At 47.7% G+C, this 23,387-nt stretch overlaps 2 protein-coding genes across 4 annotated transcripts in view; one reads left to right on the forward strand and one right to left on the reverse strand.

Annotated features, from left to right (window-relative positions):
* Nucleotides 1-4,609, forward strand: part of CCN4 (cellular communication network factor 4) — a 33,263-nt gene extending 28,654 nt beyond the window's left edge. For both annotated transcript variants that reach the window (XM_017646731.3, XM_017646734.3), the window contains one exon: nt 247-4,609. In XM_017646731.3, coding sequence (XP_017502220.1) covers nt 247-546 — 300 coding nt within the window. In that variant the 3' untranslated portion in view covers nt 547-4,609. The remainder of the gene's footprint in view (nt 1-246) is intronic.
* A 5,150-nt stretch (nt 4,610-9,759) lies between these two features.
* The window catches only part of NDRG1 (N-myc downstream regulated 1), a 54,156-nt gene continuing 40,528 nt past the window's right edge, over nt 9,760-23,387 (reverse strand). For both annotated transcript variants that reach the window (XM_073230164.1, XM_017646730.3), the window contains 7 exons: nt 23,157-23,260; nt 21,518-21,574; nt 20,699-20,750; nt 19,511-19,558; nt 18,365-18,400; nt 14,591-14,642; nt 9,760-11,662 (listed from right to left, as the gene is read on the reverse strand). In XM_073230164.1, the coding sequence (XP_073086265.1) occupies nt 11,451-11,662; nt 14,591-14,642; nt 18,365-18,400; nt 19,511-19,558; nt 20,699-20,750; nt 21,518-21,574; nt 23,157-23,260 (561 nt within the window). In that variant the 3' untranslated portion in view covers nt 9,760-11,450. The remainder of the gene's footprint in view (nt 11,663-14,590; nt 14,643-18,364; nt 18,401-19,510; nt 19,559-20,698; nt 20,751-21,517; nt 21,575-23,156; nt 23,261-23,387) is intronic.

A 23,387-nucleotide genomic window follows, 5' to 3' on the forward strand; every position in this document is an offset into this window, starting at 1 on the left:
TAGGGAAGCTGGAAGGCAGCACCCAGGCAAGGCAGTCCCCTCTTGTGATCCTCGGCTTACCCCTGCAAAATGTGGCTGGGTTTTGTTATATTTGGGGAGGCCCTTCCTACCTTGCAGATGCTGCAAATCTGAAGTGAGTTGGAGTGTTCCCCACACGATAAGTGACAGGGAAGAACTGGGACTTTGGAGGGAGGAAGGCAGTTGTTTATCCTCAGAGCTTCCCAACTGAAACCCCCTTTTCTGCAGGAGGGGAAGAAGTGTTTAGCTGTATACCAGCCAGAGGCACCCATGAACTTCACCCTTGCTGGCTGCGTCAGCATGCGCTCCTACCGGCCCAAGTACTGCGGGGTCTGCGTGGACAACAGATGCTGCATCCCCTACAAGTCCAAGACCATCAGTGTCTCTTTCCAGTGTCCCGATGGGCCGGGCTTCTCCCGCCAGGTGCTGTGGATCAATGCTTGCTTCTGCAACTTGAGCTGTAGGAATCCCAACGATATCTTTGCTGACTTGGAATCCTACCCTGACTTCTCAGAAATTGCCAATTAGGTGAGCACAAAACATGGGGCTCAGGTCCTGGCCCAATGCTTGCAAAGCAGCCAGCCCTCTGAGGCCCAGCTGAGCCTTGTTTTGTCCACTTCCCACCCCCTTTTAACCACCCTGATCCTGACCCTTGGCCCCCTTTTCTTTTTCCGACTGTCCAAAGGACCCATTATGGTGCTGTTCAGGCTCAGACTATGAGTCCATTCCTTGGCAGCATTCTACATACACTTCAAAGAAAGTGTCTCTAGCTGTTCTGGACAATACGCCAGCTGACAAGCCTGTCCCGTTACTGGAGGTCCTGCTGGGTCTTGCCTGAGTCCAAAGGAACAGAATCAGCTAGGCATTCAATATCACTAATTCCCTCTGTAGATGCCAAACCACAGTATTCTGGGTCCGTGCGGAAGGACAGATGGATTTGGGACAATGGAATAGTCTATTATTTGGGCCCTGCCAAGTTGCCCTCTAATAGACAGTTCAAGCCACAGGACACCAAAGTATCTCTGATTCCAAAGATTTGTGCACCCAAGGTCACCAAATATTTGCCCAGTGAAGTGAGTGGTTGTTTGGTTTATGATTTTTAATGGTAAGTTGTATCCATAAATCCGGGCATTGTTGAGGTTAAGTTTCTCTACATCCCTGCACTGTGAAGGGCACAACTTGGGTTCATTCCAGAAAGAAATGCTACTTGATAAATTCCATTCTTGTTCATGGGAAAAGTCCCCAGTCAATGCTCCAAGGTCAGAGCAGGGTCAGCCAATTTTCAGAACAAGTGATGGACCCTAGCACCAAATCTACTGCTGACCAGCAGGGCCCTGGACAACTGGCCAGCCTCTTCCTTGCATCCAGAACCTCTCCCTCCTTAGGGGCTCATGGGAGCTGGTGGAGCCCCTGGATGACCTCTCTGACCCCTAGAGTGGCATGCTGGAACATTCCTCTGCTCTTACAGAGCCTTGGGAGACCCAGCCAAAGGCCAGGCCAAACACACCCGAAATGACTACGACAGGTCCAGGCTTGGTGTGGGTCAAAACAGAAGTGAGTTCATTCTGCATCAGTCCAGGTGGCAAGAGTCACTGGGCCTAGGACATCTCTTTCCGCCACAGCGGTCCCTTTCACAGACTTTGGGTCTGCTGATCCAAACAACCCAGGTCTTGTGGGCCAACAGAGGTATACCAGTCGTTCAGAAGCAGAGCTGTATTTAACTGGGATTAGAGGCCACAAGGGGTTGGAGCTAAAAGGAAGAAGAGGTTGTTATGAATGGAAATGAGGCTGTTATTTATCTTATTAGTAAAAAGTAGATATTTACTGTTCTAATTCTTTTATTTAGTTCCTTCTGGGCGCCAGACATCATTCTCAGTACTTTACATATGCTAGCTCACGGTTACTTCACAAGCATATCGAAAAGTGACCATTATTGTTTCTGTTCTTACAAATGTGAAACGGAAGATCAGAAAGGGATGGCAGCCTGACCCAAGCCCCCAGCTGGGAAGTGAGGCAGGCGGGAGTCGGGCTGCAAATCCAAGCCAGGCTGACTCCGTCACTGCGCACACTTCCCAGCATGTCAGAGCAGGAGAGCCTCGGTATCATTGACATCCCGCTCTCGCGTTTTGCTCTTACCCTGTCTCTCTGCTCTTCTCCCAAGACAAGACTATTTGACTTTCAGATAATTTAGGCCTCTGGACATCCAAAGAAATATGGAACAGACAAAACCCCATGAAGCCCACACAGGTCATCCCCTCCTTCAGAACGAGCTCTCGGCATGTGTTTGAAAGATGGCTTTGCTTACCCAATGCTGCAGATGGAACGACGTGCAGTATTGGTGGGATAATTCTGTGTGGTGTGCAAAGGAAATCCTGAACAGGAAAATGGGACTGGGGATGCATCCTGCTTACTGTGACCACCCGGATGCCTAGCCCAGTGCAAGGCATGCAGTGGAGCTCAACGTGGGTTTGATGAGTAAAGGGACTGGTGTAGGTGCTATACTTTCAGGTAGAAGCTCTATGATTCCAAAGTTACATGACAATCTAATTTTTATCAACCAAATCTTATTTTAAGAGCCGTAGGAAAAGGTATTTTTTTAAAAATATCTAGGCAGTATTTTTCAAAAGAAAAAAAAGGCTTCCCAATTTTCCGTGGTAACTATGTCATGAAACATTAGTTAAGAATACAACGTCTGGAATTACACAGTTTGGGATCAAAGTCCAACTCTGCCAGTTACTTGACAGGTGAAAAGATATTTTTTTAAATGTACATTTCTATTACAAAAAAAAAAAAAGAAGAATTCTTGTGTGAAGACAATTTACCCCATGCATAATTTCTTCTATTAATCTGTGGGGATCATATTAGATTATTTTAGAGTGAAATCATCTGCCATCTACAAACAACAAGGACTAGAAGACAGCTAACACTGCTATTTGCAGAAACTCAAGCGGTAGGTTCTTACTGAATTTGTATCCCAAACTGGGAAACTGAATATGACTTCTGAAATCAGAGGGAGCCTGGCTGGAGGATTTAGGGGATTGTCCTGGGAATGGATGGGAAGCGGTGGCCGGAATGCCCCAGTTAGTTTGTTTGGAGAAATGGACCTATTCTAGGCAGCAGCAGAGGGAAAGTCTCAGCTCTCTGTTTTGAAGTTCTGGGGAAGGAGATTTGGGCCCAATGTGAGGAAGTTCTTGGTAGCAGTCAGAACTACCCAGCAATGGAGTGACCTGCTTCAGCAAAAGTTAGTTATAATCATAACAGAAAAAAGTCCCTTTATTGAGTGCATATGTGGTGCCAAGAATGATGCTAAATTTTAATTCTCTTACTAATTATCACATCAATTGTAAGTGTCTCCTCCCCATTTTATAACTGGAAAGTCAGTTTTAAATCTGAGACTGATGGAGAAATAAGCCAAAAAAAGTTGGATCTCAAAACCTTGCTCATACCGTCTGGCTCTCTGGGAGGCCTCCGAGCCCAGCCTGAATGACCCCTGTTGGAGGGTCACCTGGGCAGGGAGGGGATCAAGGAGATCTGATTGATCATCTCTCCTGCCCTGGTAACTTCACATTCTGAGATGAGGGACAGGTACACCAAGAGCCCATTAAGCTTTGGTGAATAAATTCACATTAGCGCTCAGGGTACATTTCTCTGGGGCACCTAGGTGTATGTATGGAGGAAGGAGAGATGAATTCACCAAACCACTAATTCTTGCTACAGCTTAATTCATAAGCATTTGGTGAGTACTCAGCCCCTATGCTAGGCGCTCTACTGCCATACCTATTTAATCATCATAGCAAACTTAGGAGATATGGCATTATTATCATTTCTTCATTTTAGCTGAGATAAGACAGCTGAGGCTTATAGAAGTCATTTGCTCAATGTCTTACCAGCCAGTGAACTGCACACCAGGATCTTAAGCTGAGGTGAGTCTGACCCCAGAGTGATCTTTTTTGACACTAAGCCCAATTAGCCTGCCCCCAAGTCAAAAGGTACAGGGGCCACTTTACTGATAAATGCTGCAATTTTAATTTTGAAGGTGATTCAGAGAGTAATCATAGGAAGTAGACTCAAATGATCTGATTGTCTCTAGTCTCATTACCATTGTACTGTGTTTACACAGGCATTGTGGGGAAGTAATGTAGCCTGTGACTATCATGTTGCGTGATGTCACTGCTTTTTAAAGCTTTACTTTGATGCTTAGAGTAACTCCATGATGACCCTGCACATCTGGGAAGCATAGATGATCAGAATGGGCAACTATCTCTGCAGGTAGATAGTTGTGTGTGTGTGTGTGTGTGTGTGCGTGTGTATAAATGTATGTACGTATCTTTTTTCAGACTGTGACTTAATATTTAAGAATTCCTACTGCCATTTTTGTAAGTGACTAAAAAATACATGCAAAGAATTGTCTTGGAATTTCCCAATAGAGGAAAAATAGCACTTGGGCAATCTGTCATGTTTTACGACATTCCTCATTTTTCTCATGATTTGTGCAGCGTGGCATGTGTTTGTTCAATGTGAAGGGTTTTCATTGCTCAGATTCCCTGTTTATAGCTATTCTCCTTAAAGCAATAAATCATCAGCAAAGTGACTTACTGGATTTGGTGGGTTTTCTTGTACATTCAGTTATTATGAGGCAATGAGGGAGCACCGAGCACATTCAATAAATGTGCAGATGGTGGAAATTAGTTCCCAGAGTTTTATATATGGTCATAAAAATAGCTAGAAGCTTGGAGATGGGCTTAGAATTATGAATTCTGGAATACGCAAAAGATCAGAGCTACAAAAGTATCCAGGAAAGACACCTCATGTAAATAGAAAATAGAAATTTTAACATTCACTCATTCACTCACCCACTCACTCATTTATTCAATGCCTTTCTATATCCCCAACTAGACTGGGTTCCTTGAGGCCAGGGGCCATGACTGCATCCTCTGAGCCTAGCCGAGTGCCCGGCACATGCCAGGGATGGAGTAAACAGGAGCTGGCTGGATGGAGAAAGTATCTATTGCCAGCTGCCTTAGGAACCAATGGGAGTAAAAAGAAGCATAAAGGACGTTGCATGATACAATGGAAACAGTTCTGACTTTGAGAATCAAGTGGGTCTTTATAGACTTTACTCCTTACTGGAATTCCTCACTTAACCCATCTGAGTCTGTTTCCTCAGGTATGAAATGCTGAAAATGATAGCACCTGCCGTGTGGTGATGAAATGCATACTGCTTGCAAAGTTTTAGAATAGAACTTGGTACATGATAAGCACTTAAGGGACACATCTATTATTAGCCGTGCCTCAGTTTCCTCATGAGCTGGGGATAATCAGCAAGGCTTTACAGTAAAATTTGGAGTCAATGTGTGTGTCTGTAAGGACTTATTTAGTCTACTTCAAAATAGACATATAAAGGAAAAGTGTCCCCAATATTCAGTTGAGTGCTTTTTTACTTTAATCATATGCTACTCGATCCCTTAACTTTTTAATTTTTCTGTTATCGTTATATGTTGTCATTTGATTAAACAGCCAGCGACTTTAAGGCAGGAAGGTGTTGTACTTTCCTGTGTCTCCCCAACCCAGCGCAGTGCACAGCACGTGCTCAACTAGATGGACAAGATAGGCAGACAGCTGAGAAAATGAAGTGAATGATAAATTTGATGCCTTCTGGCCAAATCCCTTCATCCATTACCCCCAAAACACATTACTACCAGAAAGTCAAGGGGAGAATTGATTCGCAAAACAAACAAACAAGAAAACAATTGCCACACTTCTACCCTGAAGCATGCCTTTTTCAAAATTAGAAGTTAGGTCATGGAGTTCTATGGATGCCTCAGATTAAGATTATTACGTAGATTTTAGGAGAAATTCCTGATGATATCAGGCGGTTGAAGGTCTAGGAAAATGATATTTGGGGGAAAAGACCAGAGCATTTAATCATGAAGGTAAAAAAGCATATAACAGAGACACCAGTGTCCTCAACTGTCCTCATAGATGAAATTAAAATGCAACAGCATCCTGTGTATTCAGAAGTCTAAGTTTCAGCTGAATTTGGGTTCTTGCCAAATATAGATCTGAGTAAAAACGACTTCTAAAGACATGAAGAAGCTGGTGCCAAGCTCATGTGCAGTTTCATATGTTATATTCTGCAGAGATTGTGTCCAGACTTCTACACTCAACCAGACTGTTCTTGTTTTTCACACGTTAACAAAATGGATTTCCTAGTCCCTCCCACAGAAAGGGAGGGGAAGCTGCTAAAGAAAGGCAAAGGAAGAGACAGCTAGAAGGTACGGTAAAAGCAGGTCACCGGAGCCTGGGTGGGGCTATTTGACGGAGGGACAGACATGCCCACAAGCAATAATAGCCTTCAGGGCATCCAGAGTGTTAGTCTCGGGAACTAACTGATGTTCTACGGTCCCAAGACGTCAGTAGGAGGTTGCATTAGTCATGTGCTCAGTGAGCTGTTTTAAAAGGCAGTGAGGGATATAATCTATTTTAGGAATGGCTGGGTAAGCCATTCAATCTCTCTGAGCCTTGGCTTTCTTATCTGTGAAGCAAGAGTACCTCATTCTCACAGATAAAGAATAAAAAGGGGAAAGAAACAATAATACACACTAAATATTACTATTATTAGAGGATGTGTTCATCTGTGTGTTTTTTTTAACAAAAATCTTGTGTTATAGGTTGGGCACTTGTGCTGGACCTAGAGATGCAAAAAAAAGTGCTAGCGTTGGCGAAAAGGCCACCTAAGGTGATGCACACTGCAAATTACTGCCGGTATGGTATGGCTGGGGCCGTCTCTGCAGGCAGCCCTTGGCACTTGGCAGGTGGTACCTGCGGTGGGCGGGGCATTCAGGAAACACTTCTCAGAGCAGGGATGAGGAAGGGTCTGTCCTGTGACAGTGGGTTTGGCTATCAATGGATTTCATTGTGCAGGAGACATGGCAATTCACCAGCTACAAGTTCATCAAGTACTTAGAACCCCTGCTGCTTGTCGGGGTGGCGGTGGAGGAAGTATAAGCCCTGTCATAGTTGATTGGACAGTGAGTGGACACCTAAGTGAAGCTGAGCCAACTGGTTTCTTTCCCTTAAGAGACACAAAGACCTGATTGGTTGTAGGTCCAAGAACCAGCTGGTCATGTAGCCCATGGGTTAGGACCGCCATTCTATGCATCGGAGATGAGAGCTCTGATCTTAGAAAGGAGGCTCATCTGCTCACTAGTTCCCTCCCTAACCCCATGAGTCTCCGACCCCACAAGGCTTCACCTTCTGCCCTGTGTTCCATGTGGGATCACAGTTGAAGGGTTTCCATGCAGGCTGAGAAGCCCAGGACAAATATGTAACCAGATGGATTTAAGTTATATCTAGGGACTAATCCAGTAACTAATAGGTTGTGTTCGACAAGAGGGTGGTGGCAGATGGAGGCCTCAGGTGTCCCACAGATCCTGCACATGGGTGATCTGCAGGCACACTAGGTCTTCCAGCTGCTGCTGAAGCTCAAGGGTCAGGGGATCGAAACCAAAACAAGCAGCTAGGAGAACAGAAATAGATCCCCAGCTGGCAAAACAGCGCCGGGGCGTACCATCTCTAAATAGCAGCCACTACATGCAAACACCTGTAACAGCTCATTCCCCCAGTGGAAGCCTGAGCTCCAGGGAGCTCACTGACAGGTCCAGCGGGCCTCTGCGTCAAACCCCCACTCTCCAAAGCTGAAGCATGTACGCACTGCTCTGGTGGTTACTTCCTTCGTCTGTCTCTCACAGAGGACCTGGCTGGTGCAGAAAAGGCACTCACTGTAAATGTGAGCCTACAAGCTCTTCCTGCATTTAAAGCAAGGCTTCCAAGCTTGGGGTCCTCAGATCAGGAATCCATGGATGGAATTCAGGGGCAATGTTCTTAGATGCGGGAAAAATGCATCTTTGTTTTTACTAACCTCTGGTTGCAATTTTAGTGTTTCCTTCCATTTAAATGGAGGCAACATAAATCTAATATCACCAGTTGAAATCATACATTTTTCTCCTCACAATTGTGTCACTTATCTCAAGATATTATCATGCTCATCACTACCTTGAAATTAGGCTGAGACCTGCCTCAACATTACCATTTACCTTATTAATAAAGAAGCATAGGTTACTATGCCACACAATTGCAACTTTTGCATAATTATACTTGACTATGAGTGGCTTCTTTTGTAATCACACATATTTAAAACTCCTCCTGCCAAGTAAGAGTACACAGGGCACCTGCCAGGATCTGTGCTATAGGCTCCTTCCTCACAAAGATGCACACCGCCCATGCCCATGCTCTCTCTGTGCCGGTGTCCCCACTGGCCACTCTAGAACGTGTCCCACCCTTCTGTGCTGACTCAACTCCTCCTTGCTATTCCAAATCTATTTCCTAAACAGCAGGGCCCATAAGCTACAACATTTCCACTCGCTGCAAGATGATGCAGACTTCAAAAGCATTTATAGATAATTACACACTCTAAGAAACTCTTCTACGTAAGTGAAGAAAAACCAATATAAGTAACAGCATGATAGCTGTTTAAAAGGGGATAGGGGGCAGGCTTGAGTGTAGCCTGCATTTAGGTTCTTGCTTCCAGAGAACATGTTTGGAAAAGCAGAAAAACTGGACAGTAGAGGAAACTGGAAAACACTGCCCCAGCCAGGGTCCATCTCCTGAGTAATCAATCACGTTGGCCCATCAGGCAGATAGCACGGCACTTCACCTCTACGGCCTTCATTCCAAAGACTCCTAACCCCAATGAAACTGGAGAAAAGTACCATGGAAACCTCAACTGGGGGGCATTCTCTAAAATATCTGATGAGTGCTTCTCAAAATGGTCAAGGTCGTCAAAAAGCAGAAAAGGTTTGAGAAACAGTCACAGGTGCCTGGGAGCTAAGGGTCCATGACAACTCAATGTTAACATCCTAGATGGGATCCTGGGACACACAAACAGGAAAAACTGGTGAAATTCCAATCAAGTGCGGAGCTTAGTTACTAGTAATGCACCAACGTTGGTATCTTAGTTATGACCAAAGTATCATTCAAGTAGGATGTTACCAGTAATTAGGGAAACTGGTTGTGGGGTGTATGGCACTCTTTACTATCTTTGTAACTGTTCCATAAATTTTAAGCTAATATTAAAAGTTTAAATAAAAATGGGAGATTATACTAAAACCTGTCGTTCATTTTTTTTTAAGTACTGTAGAAAAAACATTATGGTGGCTGTCAGCAGGTCTCAGAAAAGGGGTGGTGTTTCCACAGGCTTTTCCGTAATAAAAATAAAATGTAAAAAAAAAGATGTTTCCTTCTAATTATAGGCTGAAAAGCTCTTTCCCTTGGTCACTGTGCTGTCCACACAGTTGAGCACCTGAAATGGGCCTGGCCTGAATGGAGATGTGTTGTGATATGAAATCCACCCTGGTTTCTAAGTATGAAGAAAAGAATGTGAAATGTCTTATAATTGTCATATCGATCCTACGTTGAAATGGCAGTATTTTGGATACACTAGGTTAAATGACATGCATTATTAAATTAATTTCACCTGTTTCTACCTTTTTTAATGTGGCCACTAGGAAATTTAAAGTTGTATCTGTGGCTGGCATTTTTTTTGTATTGGATAGGGATGCTCCAAAGCCAAGAATTCCAAGGTGAGGGGCATGTGGCAGGAGGTCCCAGGTGGGGGAAGACCTGCCCCTGTATCTGGGTGCAGCACGCATGACCTCTCAGACAGAGCAAAAAGACACAAGCCACTGCAAAGTTACAAATTTATTGGTCTGGAAATAAATACAAATATCTCATTAAGAAACTCCTTTGGAAAGACTTGTACACAAGTTTCCTGTCTTGATTCAGCCACTCTTGCCCTGACACCTGACCTTTTTTTTGCACAGGTCAGGGGAAGCCTCCCAGGTGGTAGGTGGCAGGTAAACCGAGTCAAGCTACCTACAAGGCTTGACTGCTTCCCTCTACCTACTCCAGGGTCCCAGAAACCACCTGCCCCCCGCGGCTGATTCACAATGTTCCATCCACTCTGATCAGACTTCCTGTAAGAAGATCCATGGTTAGCCAAAATGAAACTCAAAAGGCAGTAGTACAGGAACTTGACAGCTACGCTGGCGGTGCCCAGGGGTGCCACTCCATTCAGGAAAAGGAGGTTAGCGGGGCAGGGAGGAGGGGAAGGTGGGGGATGAAAGGAAACCCCACGGAATAGACATTCCAGAAAACTTCTGTCTTCTCAGCCACCACTCCCCAAATGAATCCCCACCCCCTACAAGAGCAAACAGTTCCATCTGAAGGTCCACAAATGTTATCAGGTCAGAAACGTTCAGCTGTCAAGTTTAGACTCAATCCCAGTTACCAAAGATTGGAAGTTGAATTCAACTCAGTCACACAAGATTCCCGGGAACTGTGGTGGGATGGACTGAAATCACAACTGCACTGGATTTCCGTCACCACCACTGGCATCTCTCACATCTAGTGCCCCCAACACCATCCCCACCCCAACACCCCCACCCACCCACCTCCCCCAGCCATAGAGAAGACTCTCTCCCACCAGGTACAGCTGTTTGGAATATTTTCTTCCACTTCAAAGAAAACAACTACAGATGTAAATGATCTTCCCATGAACAAAATAATCATTTGTCTGGATTTGGGGTGGGAAGTGGGGGCTGTGGGGGTGAAGGCGAGGGCAGAGCCAAAGCCTTAAATCCATGATACCAAATGTTTGCCAAGACTGCTTCTTTGCAAAGCCAGAGATTTTGTTGCCTGCTTTCATTGTTCCTTGAGAGGATGCCAGAAAAACAGGTTTGCATGCTTCGGCATTAAAAGCGTATATATGCACAAACTTTAAACATCTCTTTCTTCAAGTGACTACATAGACTTGTTTTTCCAAATGCTTCAAGCCTCCACATAAATCCCACCTCTCCTGCTTCCTGTTTTGCCTAGTGAAACGAACTACCCACAATCGGTCACTGGCCCCCTCCCCAAATCAGAAAATGGTTTTGGTTCCAAAAACTGGGTCAGTTTTTTCGTTAGTTGGAGAGGAAACAGGAAGTAGATGGGCCGGGCGTCTGACAAAATGCTCTTTCGAACCAGGATGCTCAGGTCAGTCCAGGCTTGGATTTACGAAGTGTTTACGGCTGCGTTTCTTGTTTTTGGCAGTTTGGCGTCTCCAAGGGAGGGCAGAGTGGGCGGCCAGCAGGCCACCGTCAGTGAGAACAGGACGCGAGGTGCCTCTTTCCCTTTGGGTCCACCCACCCGCCCTCGTGGGAAATGGTGCCCTGGACAAACCCAACTTAACTTGTCCTCGCCAGAGCTCACTCTTACAAAACAAGCTTTGGGTTAATACCGAGTTACGTGTGGAGTGGCAGGCAGGAGTGGGGAGGGGCAGAGGAGGGGCAGCTGCAGCTGGCCCAGGGGTGGGTGGCCATCGCAGAGGCCACCTAGCAGGACACCTCCATGGACTGGGGCCCCGCGCTGTTCCCAGTGGCACCGGAGTTGGGCGTGATGTCTAGGCGGGTGCCCTCGCTGGTGTGGGAGCGGCTGCGGGTGCCCTCGCTGGTGTGGGAGCGGCTGCGGGCACCCTCCAGGGACGTGGCACTGGAGCCCGAGGCCGTCCGGGACCGCATCAGGCGGGTCATGCTGGCGGAGGGCACTGCAAGGGAAAGAGAGCCCTGTTAATGGTGGGAGAAGGCTAGCGGCACCTGCCCGCCGGAGATGGTGCCTCCCTCTGCCACCCAGGCCGAGAACCTCAGTCTCCTGCCCATCCTCACGGCAGTCCAGGGCTCCCTGCAGTCTATCTGCTCACAGAGGCCCAGAGAGAGAAAGGATGTGCTGCGATCACACAGTGACCTGAATCCAGAGCTGAGCCCGAATCCCAATCCTGCCACTTGCTTAATAGTTATGTCACTTTGGGTGCGTCCCTCTCTGAGCTCCCCATTCCCATCTGTAAAATGGGAACACTGATGCTGACCCCCTGGTATCAGTGCCTGCATGTGTCCACAGCCCCACACTGTCTACAGTCTCTGGAGTGGGGAGGATGATTGAGGTCAGTCAGGCTAATCCCTACACATCACACAGTGAGAACCGAGGCCACACAGTGTATTTGCAGCCAGGCTGGCAGCTATCAGCTCTTCCCCAAGAAACCTGTGAGCTCACAGGAATAATCAAGGGCCCTGTCTATTTCGTGGGACTTAAAATGCCCCTACATACAGCAGATGGCTGATAAAGAGGAATGAAGACAGAATAACCCTTAGTAGTACTGGGCTGACTAGCGTCTTTCCAAAGTTCAGGCCTGCCAGAACCCCAGAGTATAACGTATTTGGAAATAAGGTCTTTGCAGATCTATTTAGTTAAGATGAGGTCTTACTGGATTAGGGTGAGCTTTTAATGCAAAGGCTGGCATCCTCCTCAGAGAAGACACATACACACACACACACACACACACACACACACACACACACATACACACACACACACACACACACACACATACACACACACATACACACACACACACACACACACACACACACACACACACACACACGGAGAAGGCCCCGTGATGATGGAGACAGAGATCGGAGTCATGTGGCTACAAACAAGGACACCAACGACTGCGGGCAGCCTCCAGAAGCAGGGAAGAGGAAGGGAAGGATTCTTCCTAGAATCTTTGGAGGGAACATGACCCTGCAAACATCTCAATTTTGGACTTGTGCTGCTAAAACTACACTACTTTGAGAAAATAAATTTGTTTTTGTAAGTTGCAGAGCTTGTGGACATTTGTTGTTGCAGCCACAGGATGTAAAACCACCACCCAAGTGGGACATCACTGCAAAGGCCACAGTGAGTAATGCACATCACAAACTGAGGCAGTTGATAAACCAGCATGCAGGGGTTACGTATTTGCTCAGTGGGCATAGGGGTTGGCATTCTGCGGCAGACATCTACAAACAGAATTAATCTTTGCTGTACTGTGTTCCCTTCTCAAAGGGCTAGTTTTGGAATCCAGAAAGAATTGGATCAATCCCACATTCATCACTCACAATGAGCCCCCCTCTCTAGACCCCAAATCTGGGTGTTCAACTGATCCTGCAAAGCGCCGGTGACTAGAGAATGGTGTCACGGATGCCAAGGGCTGGCCACGCCTGGCCTGCCCTCTTTTAGGCACTCAATTAATGATTACTTTCTTTCCTTTGGTTGATGCCTCTGGGCTTTTAACTCTTCCTGTCGTCTTCTCCTACACCCTGCAGGAAGCTTCCGCTCTCTGGACACAGGAGCTGGTGTGTTCTGCAGGGGAGGGGAACAAGGCCTGTCTTTCCCTTCCTTTTTCCACAGAATCAACCTGCAAAGCAGAAATCCGCACCGAAGGCAGGTCCAAGACAAATAAGTTACCATTTGCGTCCTGCAAGGTAAACAAAGGCTGCCCAGCGGCTTTCTCCAGTTACTGCCTTTGCCTCCAAGCTTTCCCGTAGGGAAAGTGGCCGAAAGCCAGGAGACCCGTAGGCAGGTATTTTCTGTTGGAAAAGGGCACCCTGGGACATGGATCCTTCCCGAAGTATATAAATCAGGCTCGTCTGCTCTTGGTCTCACTAAAAGCTAAACATAGCTGAGGTCAATCTTCAGACTGTGGTCAGTTTACCAAACACTGCATTACTATTTTAAATGAGCAAACAGGTGAAGTCTCAGAGAAAACAAGAGAGTGATTAGACATTCAGCCATCTGAGTCAAGATGGGCAGATAAATTACAATTTCAAGCAATACACAGCAAGGCCAAAAGAACCCACTGACCAGCACCACTTGTGCTGCGACCCAGCAGTCCGCCTCAGCCTGGTATTGTCTTCCCTACTCGTGGAGCTGTGTTTCTGGAAAAGGGCTGGAGGTATGTAACAAATAAACTATAACCGTAATGCAGGAAGCAGCAAGTGTGCATTATGCAGCGATTTATACTTCAAATCCTAAATCTAATGATTTAGCAAAGACATGTTCTGTCTTAAAAACAAGCAACGTTACCACCCGCTTACACAGAGTGTTAGAGCTTTCGAAGAACATTTGCAGATCTCTACCCTGCTCCTTGCTAAGTCTCTCAAAGCCTCAGTTTCATCATTTGTAAAAGGAGGGGAAGAGTATCTCATGGGATTATTCTGATGGTTAAGTGAGAAGAAAATTAAGGATTTAATTAATAATCTTTCACCACCACCACCATCACCATCAGTTTAATGGGAAGACTCTTTAAACATTTAATCAAAATTTAAAAGATTTTCATGGTTCCATTGTGTGTTCTTGGTGCTTAAAGAGACAGTCCTCACCTAAATCTAAAAAAGACTTTCGTGGTGTGAAACAATTTCAGTTCAACCATGGAGGGAGGATGAAGCCTTCTGGTATAAAGGAGATGCTAGAACCTTGGCACTGCCGCCCACCCTCCCCACCTCCACGGCTTCCCCTGATCTGCCCAGTGTGTAAAAAGCTGAAACTGGCCAAGGTGATATACAGAAGGCTCATCTAAGCCTGGTTCAGAGCATTGCACTTCCAATTCCCACACGTGCCCCTTGACCCGCCACCTGCTGGGAAATGCCATACTTACTGTATCCCATGCCCTGCACAAAGTACTTGAAGGCCTCGGCGAGCTTGGCTGGCTGTGAGGGAAAAGGAGGAAAAGTACAGTCAGTTGCTGGAGGTCCAGATCCTAACCGGCCACATGGAGCTGTGCCCATGGTCGCCTTCAACATAGAGCTCAGTCCAAGAGCGAAGGCCACCTGTGCTGAGAGACTAAGGGGTAATTATAGGGACCAAAATTAGCTCTGGCTAGGGAGAAAGTTCAAATGCACTTCCTACGGGGGAGCGTGGTCAAGCTCTATGACCTGTCCGAGCCAATTTCTTCCCCTCTAAAATATGCAGAGAATGCCACACCTGTGTCTGAGGGTTTTGGTGGCAAAGACTACATTAAGCAATTGAGGTGTCCGTTCAACATCTAAAATGGAACAGTGCCAACATCATGTGTCACTTGTGCTAAACATTTTGTAGCATTATCTCATTTTCTCCCAACAAGACCTTAGGAGGCTAGTGCCATTCTCATATGCGTTTCATAGTTGAACAGTCTTGGAGAGGTGAATAATCCATCCAGGGTCCCACAAGTAATCAGTGGTGGTTCCTGCAGATTAACCCAGGGCTTTCCGAACCCCATGCTCTCCAGGCAGTTCACTCACTTGCAGCCTGGCTGGAAGGAAGGAAGGGAGAAAGGACAGTGGATAGACAGATAGTTGGATGGAAAGGAAAAAGGATGAATGGATGGACAGAAAGGAGGATAGGTGCATCGAAGGTAAGAAAAAATGGAAAGAAGGAAGTGACTGATAGATGAATGGAGATGGATAGTTGGACAGTCCAACAAACCAATTAATCAACTGGGCTCTTTCAAGTGCAATGCACTGGTAATGCTGACAACACATTCAGTTTTACCAATTACTCTAAAAAATTTAATCTAAACCGGAAGGTGAAGCCATATTCATAGTCTAACTAACTCCATGCAGTGCCCTGAATCCGTTGGCCTCGTGTTCTTTTACTTTTCCGGTGAGAAATTGTCCATAGAGGCAGTGATCCCGCCCTCCTCCACCAACCCCTGCCACCGTTTTACAAAGAGCCAAATAACATTTAAAGGAGAGGCTGTGCTCGGATTGCCCCCTGGGGCTTGTGTGACAATGGTAAGAAAGTGACAAGAGTTGTCTGCGTCAACACGGTGGCAGAGGAGGGCTGGGGAATGAGAACACCTAGGCCTGAATTTGGCTCCCGTGGGAGACCACGGAAAATCTCCCCCATCTTTTTAGCCTCACTTTCCTCTTCTCTGATGCTGCCATGAAATGCTCGCTAAGGACTGTTGCAAGGATCAAATGGAGTGAAGGCCGGGCATGCCCTTTGGACACATACACCCAACTTGCAAGGGCAGGAGACGTTATACAGTAATTGGTTCTCCCTGAACTGGTCTCCTGGGAACGAGGGCTAGTTCAGCCCCTGCCATGCATGTAGACTGTGTATTAATGATGGCCAGGGTTGGACCTGTTCTAATTTCAAGTAGAGAAAAAAGAAGAAAAGGAGGAGAGAAAGGGAGGAAGGCAAGATGGAAGGGAAAATGGTCCCCTTTCTCCCCAGCCAACCTCCGGAAGGCCCTGGAGGCAGCGTCTCAGTAGGAGTCTCAGGAGCAGGCTGGATGGACACATGGCTCCGTGTGTGGAATTAACTCATGCTTACGTCTAAGAAGAGCTCTCCTGGGAGCCCGCCCTCTAGTGGTGGGGACATCCCATCCTTCTTCGGTCACTCCCGGCTATCAAATGGGTACAACACAACAGCAGATAAAATGCTGAAAAGATGTTGTTCTTTTCTAATGGAAGCAGAGGGACACTGGAAGCAGCACCGAGAGGCTAAAAGAGCCGCCAGAGGCCACATGGGCCTGTACTTCTGTTCTGGAGCAACATGCAGCAAGACAGGATCCAGGGCAATGAGCAAGACCCAGAAGCTGCCTGATGGAGAAAATCTGCTCCTGGGCTGCCCCAGGGCCCCTCAGCCTCTTCTTCAGATCCCCAGTGGAATACTTCACGATCCCAAACAGAAGCGTGCTTTCTGCTCTGGCTGCTCGGAATCTTATAGGGCACCCAGACGGACCCGTCAGCCGCTGCCCGCTCCCTGGAGCACGCAGCCCACACTCTGCCTTTTCTATCAGACAACACTTGACATTGGGGGGACCACAGGAAATCAATCAAAGAATTGATCCCCTCCACACTGAAAAGCTCCCTATGGCACCACAGGGCACAGTAAAAAACCAGAAATGACCTAAATGCCCAGGAATAGGGCATCAGGGAAATGAATCACCGCATAACCATACCATGGCGTTCTGCGCTATCATTACGAACTAAGGTGCAGGGCATTTTTTTTAACCAAATGGAAATAGCTCTAAGATGTGAAATTATGTGAACAGGTGGAAAGTATACCTGCAATATTTTACTTAGAGTAAGAAAAAATATATGCAACTACACAAAAAAGGAGTCTAGAAATAAATACTCCAAAATTTCTAACAACTAACAACTGTGTAATCTGAAGTTGGTGTACTAGGGGTAGCTTTTTAAATTATTATTTTATTCATATGTATTTTTAAGTTTTTCTTGATGAACATGTATTACTTTGTAATTAGGAAATTACAAGCAATAAGTGCCAGGATTAAAAAAAAAACGCTTATACACATTTTGGGTCCTGGTTCTTTACTGAGGAGGGCAACTCCCTCTCTCTTCGCTAAGAGTCTAAGTGTTGTTTTCTTTATCTCCCAACCTGGGGTCGTGCTCAGATGACTGGGTTGTGGATAAGAAGCCCCTCAGCCAGGGAAAGCTGGAGTCCAGGGGCTAATGCATGGCTGGGGGAGGCTCACGGGAGGGCAAGCTAGGATGGCGTGGCCTCAGACAGCTCCAGTGCTTTCTGGCGCTGAGCCCTCAGCTGGAGGACGGAATCATCACCCTCGCCCTAGGGGCCTGGCGGGTGGGCGGGACCCTGAACACCTGCTCACAGCTGCAAAGGTGGCTCCCCAGGGAGTTTGCGGGGACCTGCCAGAAGTGAACAAGGGGCACATAGGGAAAAAGACCCGGATTCAACTGTTGTCTATGGAGAAATGGCTGGATTACAGAAGCTCTGAAGTCCCTTTCAGGGTTTCAGAAAGAAAGGGAGGCAGGGCACGGTTTGGTGGGAAAGATAGCAAAAATAGACATGATAGCTCATTTTGAGATAGAGTTACAAAGACTAGAATGATATACAATCCTAAGAACACAGACTAAAAGTTCATTTGCTTGCTAAGTTGGTGGGGTTATTTATGGGTAGGGAATTGGAGGGACCAGTTACAGGGCAGCAAACACACCACATGAATTGATGTGTTTATATGTGCCCGCACGCATGCACATGTACACACACAGTCACACACACATACAGATATTCATGCACACACACATACATATACACATACACACACACTTTGGTTTCCTCCCCTCCCCACCACCCTATGCTGGCCTTGAGCTCCGAAGCCGTGGCTCCAGCAGAAGCCTGTGGTCTCTGGGGTCAGGCACACCTGGATTCTGGTCAACAGTTGCCAAGCTGCATCCACTTAGCAAATCCCTTCACCCCTGCACACCCCAGTATCATCATTCCACGGGGGCTTCTGGGAAATCAAGTCCTGATGTACAAGCATGTTTTATAAACAGTAACATGTCCACAGAGTATCATCAGATGTCATGTGAGGTGCAGGACAAGCAGGCAGTGAGGAAAAAGGCAGTAAAGGTCGCAGAGGCACATGTCCTCCACCTGGGGAGGGGTGGGAGGTGGAACTCACCTGGGAGATCTGCGGGAGGCCACCACAATCTGCCATCTGGGAGAGAGGGAAGCTGGTTAGAGCCACACACCTCAGCAGAAGCAACCCCTGCCCTGTGAACCGGCTCCAAATGGGTGCCCACCCTGCCTGCTGCCCTGCTTTCTGTCTTGCCTTGTTGAGGGGGGATCTGGGCATACCACAGGTAGGCAAATACCCAGCCCTCCTCAGCAAGACTTCTTTTATTACTGTCCATCTTGGCATTGAACTGCATCTTCCTGGCAACCATTACTTGTAGCTCATGATATACCTAGGCACTCTGCTAGGCCCTAAGATAATTCCACTCTGTTCCTCAAAAACCCAGAAAAGTACAATGATCCTATTTTAGAGGCAGAAACTGGGCCCAAGAGAGCTTGAAGAACTTGCAAGGTTCTGGTGAAGATGTGCCTGACCAGAAAGCATTCACCATACAAGGCCCTGTACACACATTCTCCTGAAAGATTCCCTCAGAAAGAAACTGCTAGATTCGAGATTCCAAACCTGGTGGAGTCTTCACCGGCCACCACTGGTAAATACAAAGTTCCTATTAAATCACCAAACCTTAATTAAAGCCACTTCAGGCATATGCGAGCATCTACCAGGCCAGGGCTTGGAGCCGTCGGGCAATGGTATGAGCAGGCTGCGGATGGCTTGGAGGCCCACGGGATGGGCAGGAGTTGGCGAGGGTGTGAGAGGCCGTGTCCTACAGACGCCCAGCTCCCTATCATACCAGGAGAATGTCATCTGGGGGGGGATCCCTCATTTCCCACAGGTCCTTCCTGGGTCACCTATCCTTACAGGGATACAACCAAAAAGACTCCTGATCCTGTGTGGCACCTTTGGTGCAGGCTGCCACCCTCGGAACAGCCCGCATGGTTTGTGGTCCCTCCCTCATCGGGGCACCACGACCAGCAGCCTGCAGACTTTTGGGGTCTGAGAGAGGGATCTTCTCACCTTTGCAGCCTAGCCTCGGGTTACCAGCCAGAACCCAGCAGATGTTTGTGAATAGATACATTAAATAACCATGCTTGGTTTCTGACCACCAGCTTTGTCTCAATCAGACACCACTCGATTTTGCAGGAAACACAGGGGTTTTAAGAACAATGCAGACTCCCATTACTGTCCCTGTACCTTAAGAAGAGTAGTCTTTGTTGGGTCCAATTTTGAGTTGCACTCCACCTGGACAAGGGAAAGGGAGGAAAGAGTTGTTAATTTTCTGTTTGCAGCCAAAGTCATAATTGTCCCCGCTTTTCTGCTACCTTGCCACCACCATCAGAAAGACCAATGTTCCTACAAGCACAGAAGAAAGAACCTGGGCTTCAGGATCAGACAATGTGGCTTTAACTTCCTGCCCAGCCATTACTAGCTATGCGGCCTTGGGCAAGTTACTTCATTTCTTTGAGCCTCAGTTTTCTCATCAACACATCAGAGATAATATCTTTTTCAAAGCGTTGTTTATTGAAGATTAACTAAATGCAGATGGTGCTGCAGAAATATCTGCTAAGTGAGTGTTCCTGTCTAACTAGCTGCCGCCAGTGATTCTACAAGTTCAACACACCCAGTCCCAACAGCTATTCTTCACAGGAAGTGATATCCACCAAGCTGGTTTCTCTCTTCTCTCAAAATTTTTCAATGAACATCTTAAAAGTGCATCCAAAACTGGGCAAAATACTTACATGTAACCTTTGGTAAAACTATCACCTCCTTTGATGTGAACAATATATCTCTACTGAGGCATCCTATGATTATGTCCAATGGGTTAGATCACAAGAAATTCATGGTTCGCTATGACATCCCAAGTCTTTGCTAAATGATCATTTGCAAATCCCACTCTGTAGCCCACTGCCCAAGGACACAAAGAGGTGTTTTGCCTCCATATCACAGGTGGGAATTAAGGAGTGAAATGAAGTTTGCCCTTAAGCCCCACTCCCCAGTACCTCTCTGTCCTGTCAGATGATCAGGCACCGACTAGGTCTGAAAGCCCCAGCTAATTACCAAATGGGAGGAAAGTCTCATGGTCATGAAGCCGAGTGGCAAACACACCCATATAAACAAGCCCATGGGAGGCAAATTGGCAGGTGAGGCGGCCTGGGAGAGAAGACAGAGGCCCACTGCCAAGCATTCAAGGCTGGCAGTCACCAAGGAAGAGGCTGGTGACCGGGCCCTCTGCCCAGCAGCCAATATGGCATTTACAAGCCGTCACCTGCCCTGATGGGGGCAAAGGAGGGGGATAGGGTGGGCAGGGAGACCTCATATGAAATCAACCAGATATGGACTTTGGAATTGAGCGACAGAAGCTCGTAGTTGATTTCTACATACCACAGCGTCCACAGCAGGAGAACTGTCCCCCACAACCAGCAAAGCAGGGCACCTGCAGGCGGGGGGAGAAGAGGGAGTTAACACGAGGTTCATTTCTAGATTCCCACACCCCCAGGCCTGCCCAAGTTCTCAAAAAGTTTATTTTGGTTGCCCCACTACTATTTGTTCTTTTTACTTTCTTCATCCTCCATATTCTGCTTTGTTCTTAGGATAAAATGGGGTAGCAGCTATTTATACCTTAGTATGAATTTCAGTTAGAGGATTTTTGCACCCTGATGTTTTATTTTCAAGTACCCTCTCTTCAAGGATAAGTAGGATTTTGTCAGCAATCAAGAACAGAGACAAAAAGGACGTGCCTGACAAAGGAAATGGCATGTGCCAGGCTGATAGGGTTCATTTAGGGAACTATAAAAAGACACAGTCCTCACTGGAGGAATACAGTCAGTTGTAACCACAACCCTTCCTCCCAGCTTTAGAGAGAACTCAGGGTGGGTCCTCTGTCCTATGCATCCCCAGGCTCTGAAACAAAGCCTGCGTGGTATCGGACGCAGAGCAGGTGCTTAATAAACCGTCCAAGTGTGGTCGGCATTCCTTCTCTGAGCTCCAAGCTCCGGCCTAGATCCTGGGGACACCCTAGGAACTAAGCACTTGCACAGGTGAAGACGAGTGAGATTGGGTGGTGCCCAGCCCCAGGGTGGAAAGCACCCAGTCCTCACTGATGGCAGTGAGTGTGGCAATCCTGCCCAGCTCAGAAGGAAGACCCTGCCGGCGTCTGTCTGCCCGGCTTCACAGAGCTTAAGATGGAGAAATGCAACTCACTGCAGGGTGACGGTGTGGGTTCCTGGCATCGGTCGCTCAATCTCCAGGTCCCGTCGGCTACAGACAACAAACACACGGTACCTCAGCAGACCCTCCCCCGGAGGAAGCCCCATCCCACCGCGCTAATCCTGCCCGTGGCCGGTCTTGCAAACCACCCACATGCCAACCTGTGTGAGGTCATGTGGTCTGTGGGGGCCCAAATATGTGGGTTCAGGGACAGCAGGACTCACACATTTCCCGTGGAGCCCACCTCACTGTCCCCAACATGTCCTTTTCTTCTTACTGGAGTGCAAATCATGTTCCCTCCACAGAGGGTCCCTGCCTCTGGTCCCCTTTCTTGGAGCCCCCACCTGACCAACAGAGACTCCAATCTTAGTCTGAGGCTCCATCTCTCCCCCAACTCTGATTCCTCTGCACAGTAACCCAAACAGTCTCTTTAGAATTCAGACCTGGTCCTTTCACTCCCACATTTCAAACCCTCTGATGGTTCCCTGTTGTACTGCAATGATAAATGATAGCCTGGTAAATGGCCAGCATGAGGCAGGTGGCCCTGTTACCTGGCTAGCCCCACCACTCTCCCTGCAGATGGACACCCAGCCTCTCACTGCCTGGAAGCTCCCACCAGGAGAAGCCCTTCCCTAGCTCACAGCCTGGAGCCAGATGGGATGGATTCAAATCCAGCTCCACTTCCTAGCTGTGTGACCTTGGGAAGAATGCTCAACCTTTCTGTGCCTTCCCTTCCTCAGCAGGAAATGACAATAACAGCAACCTCATCATAGGGTTTTTGGGAGGAATTCCTATGTTCTCATGGAGGCAAAGCAGCGTGTGGGGCTTGGGGGCTGTTGCTGGTCTCTGTATGCCCACTGCCTCGCAGACAGCCTGCCATGCACCAGTGTTCAGGACATGCTTCTGAAAGGATGAACGGCTGCATCTTACATCTTCAATTACATGCTGGGAATAGGAGCTCTCCCGCCCACTCTGAGGGGCCTGGAGCATGGTAATGGGAACTGGACGCTGAACTTGGTTACAGACTAATGCACTTCATGGAGCTGAGTTACTGACATGTGAACCCAGACAGAGCCCATGAGGCTCCTTCCTGTCCCCCCTGTGGGCGTCTGAACAGCAGAGCTGGCTCAGCTGCCTGGGTGAGCTCCCTGGAAACGTCAGAAGCCCCGCTGACACCAGTGGCCCGAGCTGAGTTCCAGACCAGCACCCAGTTTTCATTGAGAGGGCCACACCCTTGCCAAAGGCTTTGAAGGGCTCCTTATGTATGGGGGGACCCGCCTCCCAGCAGTGTCCCTAGCTGCATGCCACCCCCGAGGCCCTGTGCCCTCTAGGCTCTCCTTACACCCTGTCTCGCAGTCTGCTGCGGGCACAGGCCCAAACTCAGTGTGTCTCACTCATGCCGGTGCCCTGAGGGCCTGGAGTGGCCCAGCCCCTTGCCAAGCACTCACAACTCCGGGAGGCACCTGATGTCCCTGGTGTTCTTACCGGACACCCTTGTCCTATTCATCTATTTGCTGGAGTTCAGGGGCTGAATCCTCTACAACTTCTACACTCCCCTCTGCCTTACCCTATGTTCTGGACCTTTGAAAGGAGCCTGATAAATGGCCACCGTGTGGCTGGGTGACCCTGTTACCTGTTGTAGGCGTTGATAAACAAGTGCAGGTTGCTGGGGTTCATGTCGTTCACGATGTGCTGGCGGCAGGTATGGACCACCTCCACGTTATTCTGCATTTCCTCCTGCATTTAAAGAGATCACATGTCCTTTGTTGGCACTGTGGCCCTGGGCCAGTCATAATATGCATTCTTTAGGTCACACTGGTACAAAGTAAAGATAGTGATACCCAATCCCCAGATCTGCTATGGT

This window comes from Manis javanica, chromosome 2, assembly GCF_040802235.1.
Source record: "Manis javanica isolate MJ-LG chromosome 2, MJ_LKY, whole genome shotgun sequence".
Lineage (NCBI taxonomy): Eukaryota > Metazoa > Chordata > Mammalia > Pholidota > Manidae > Manis > Manis javanica.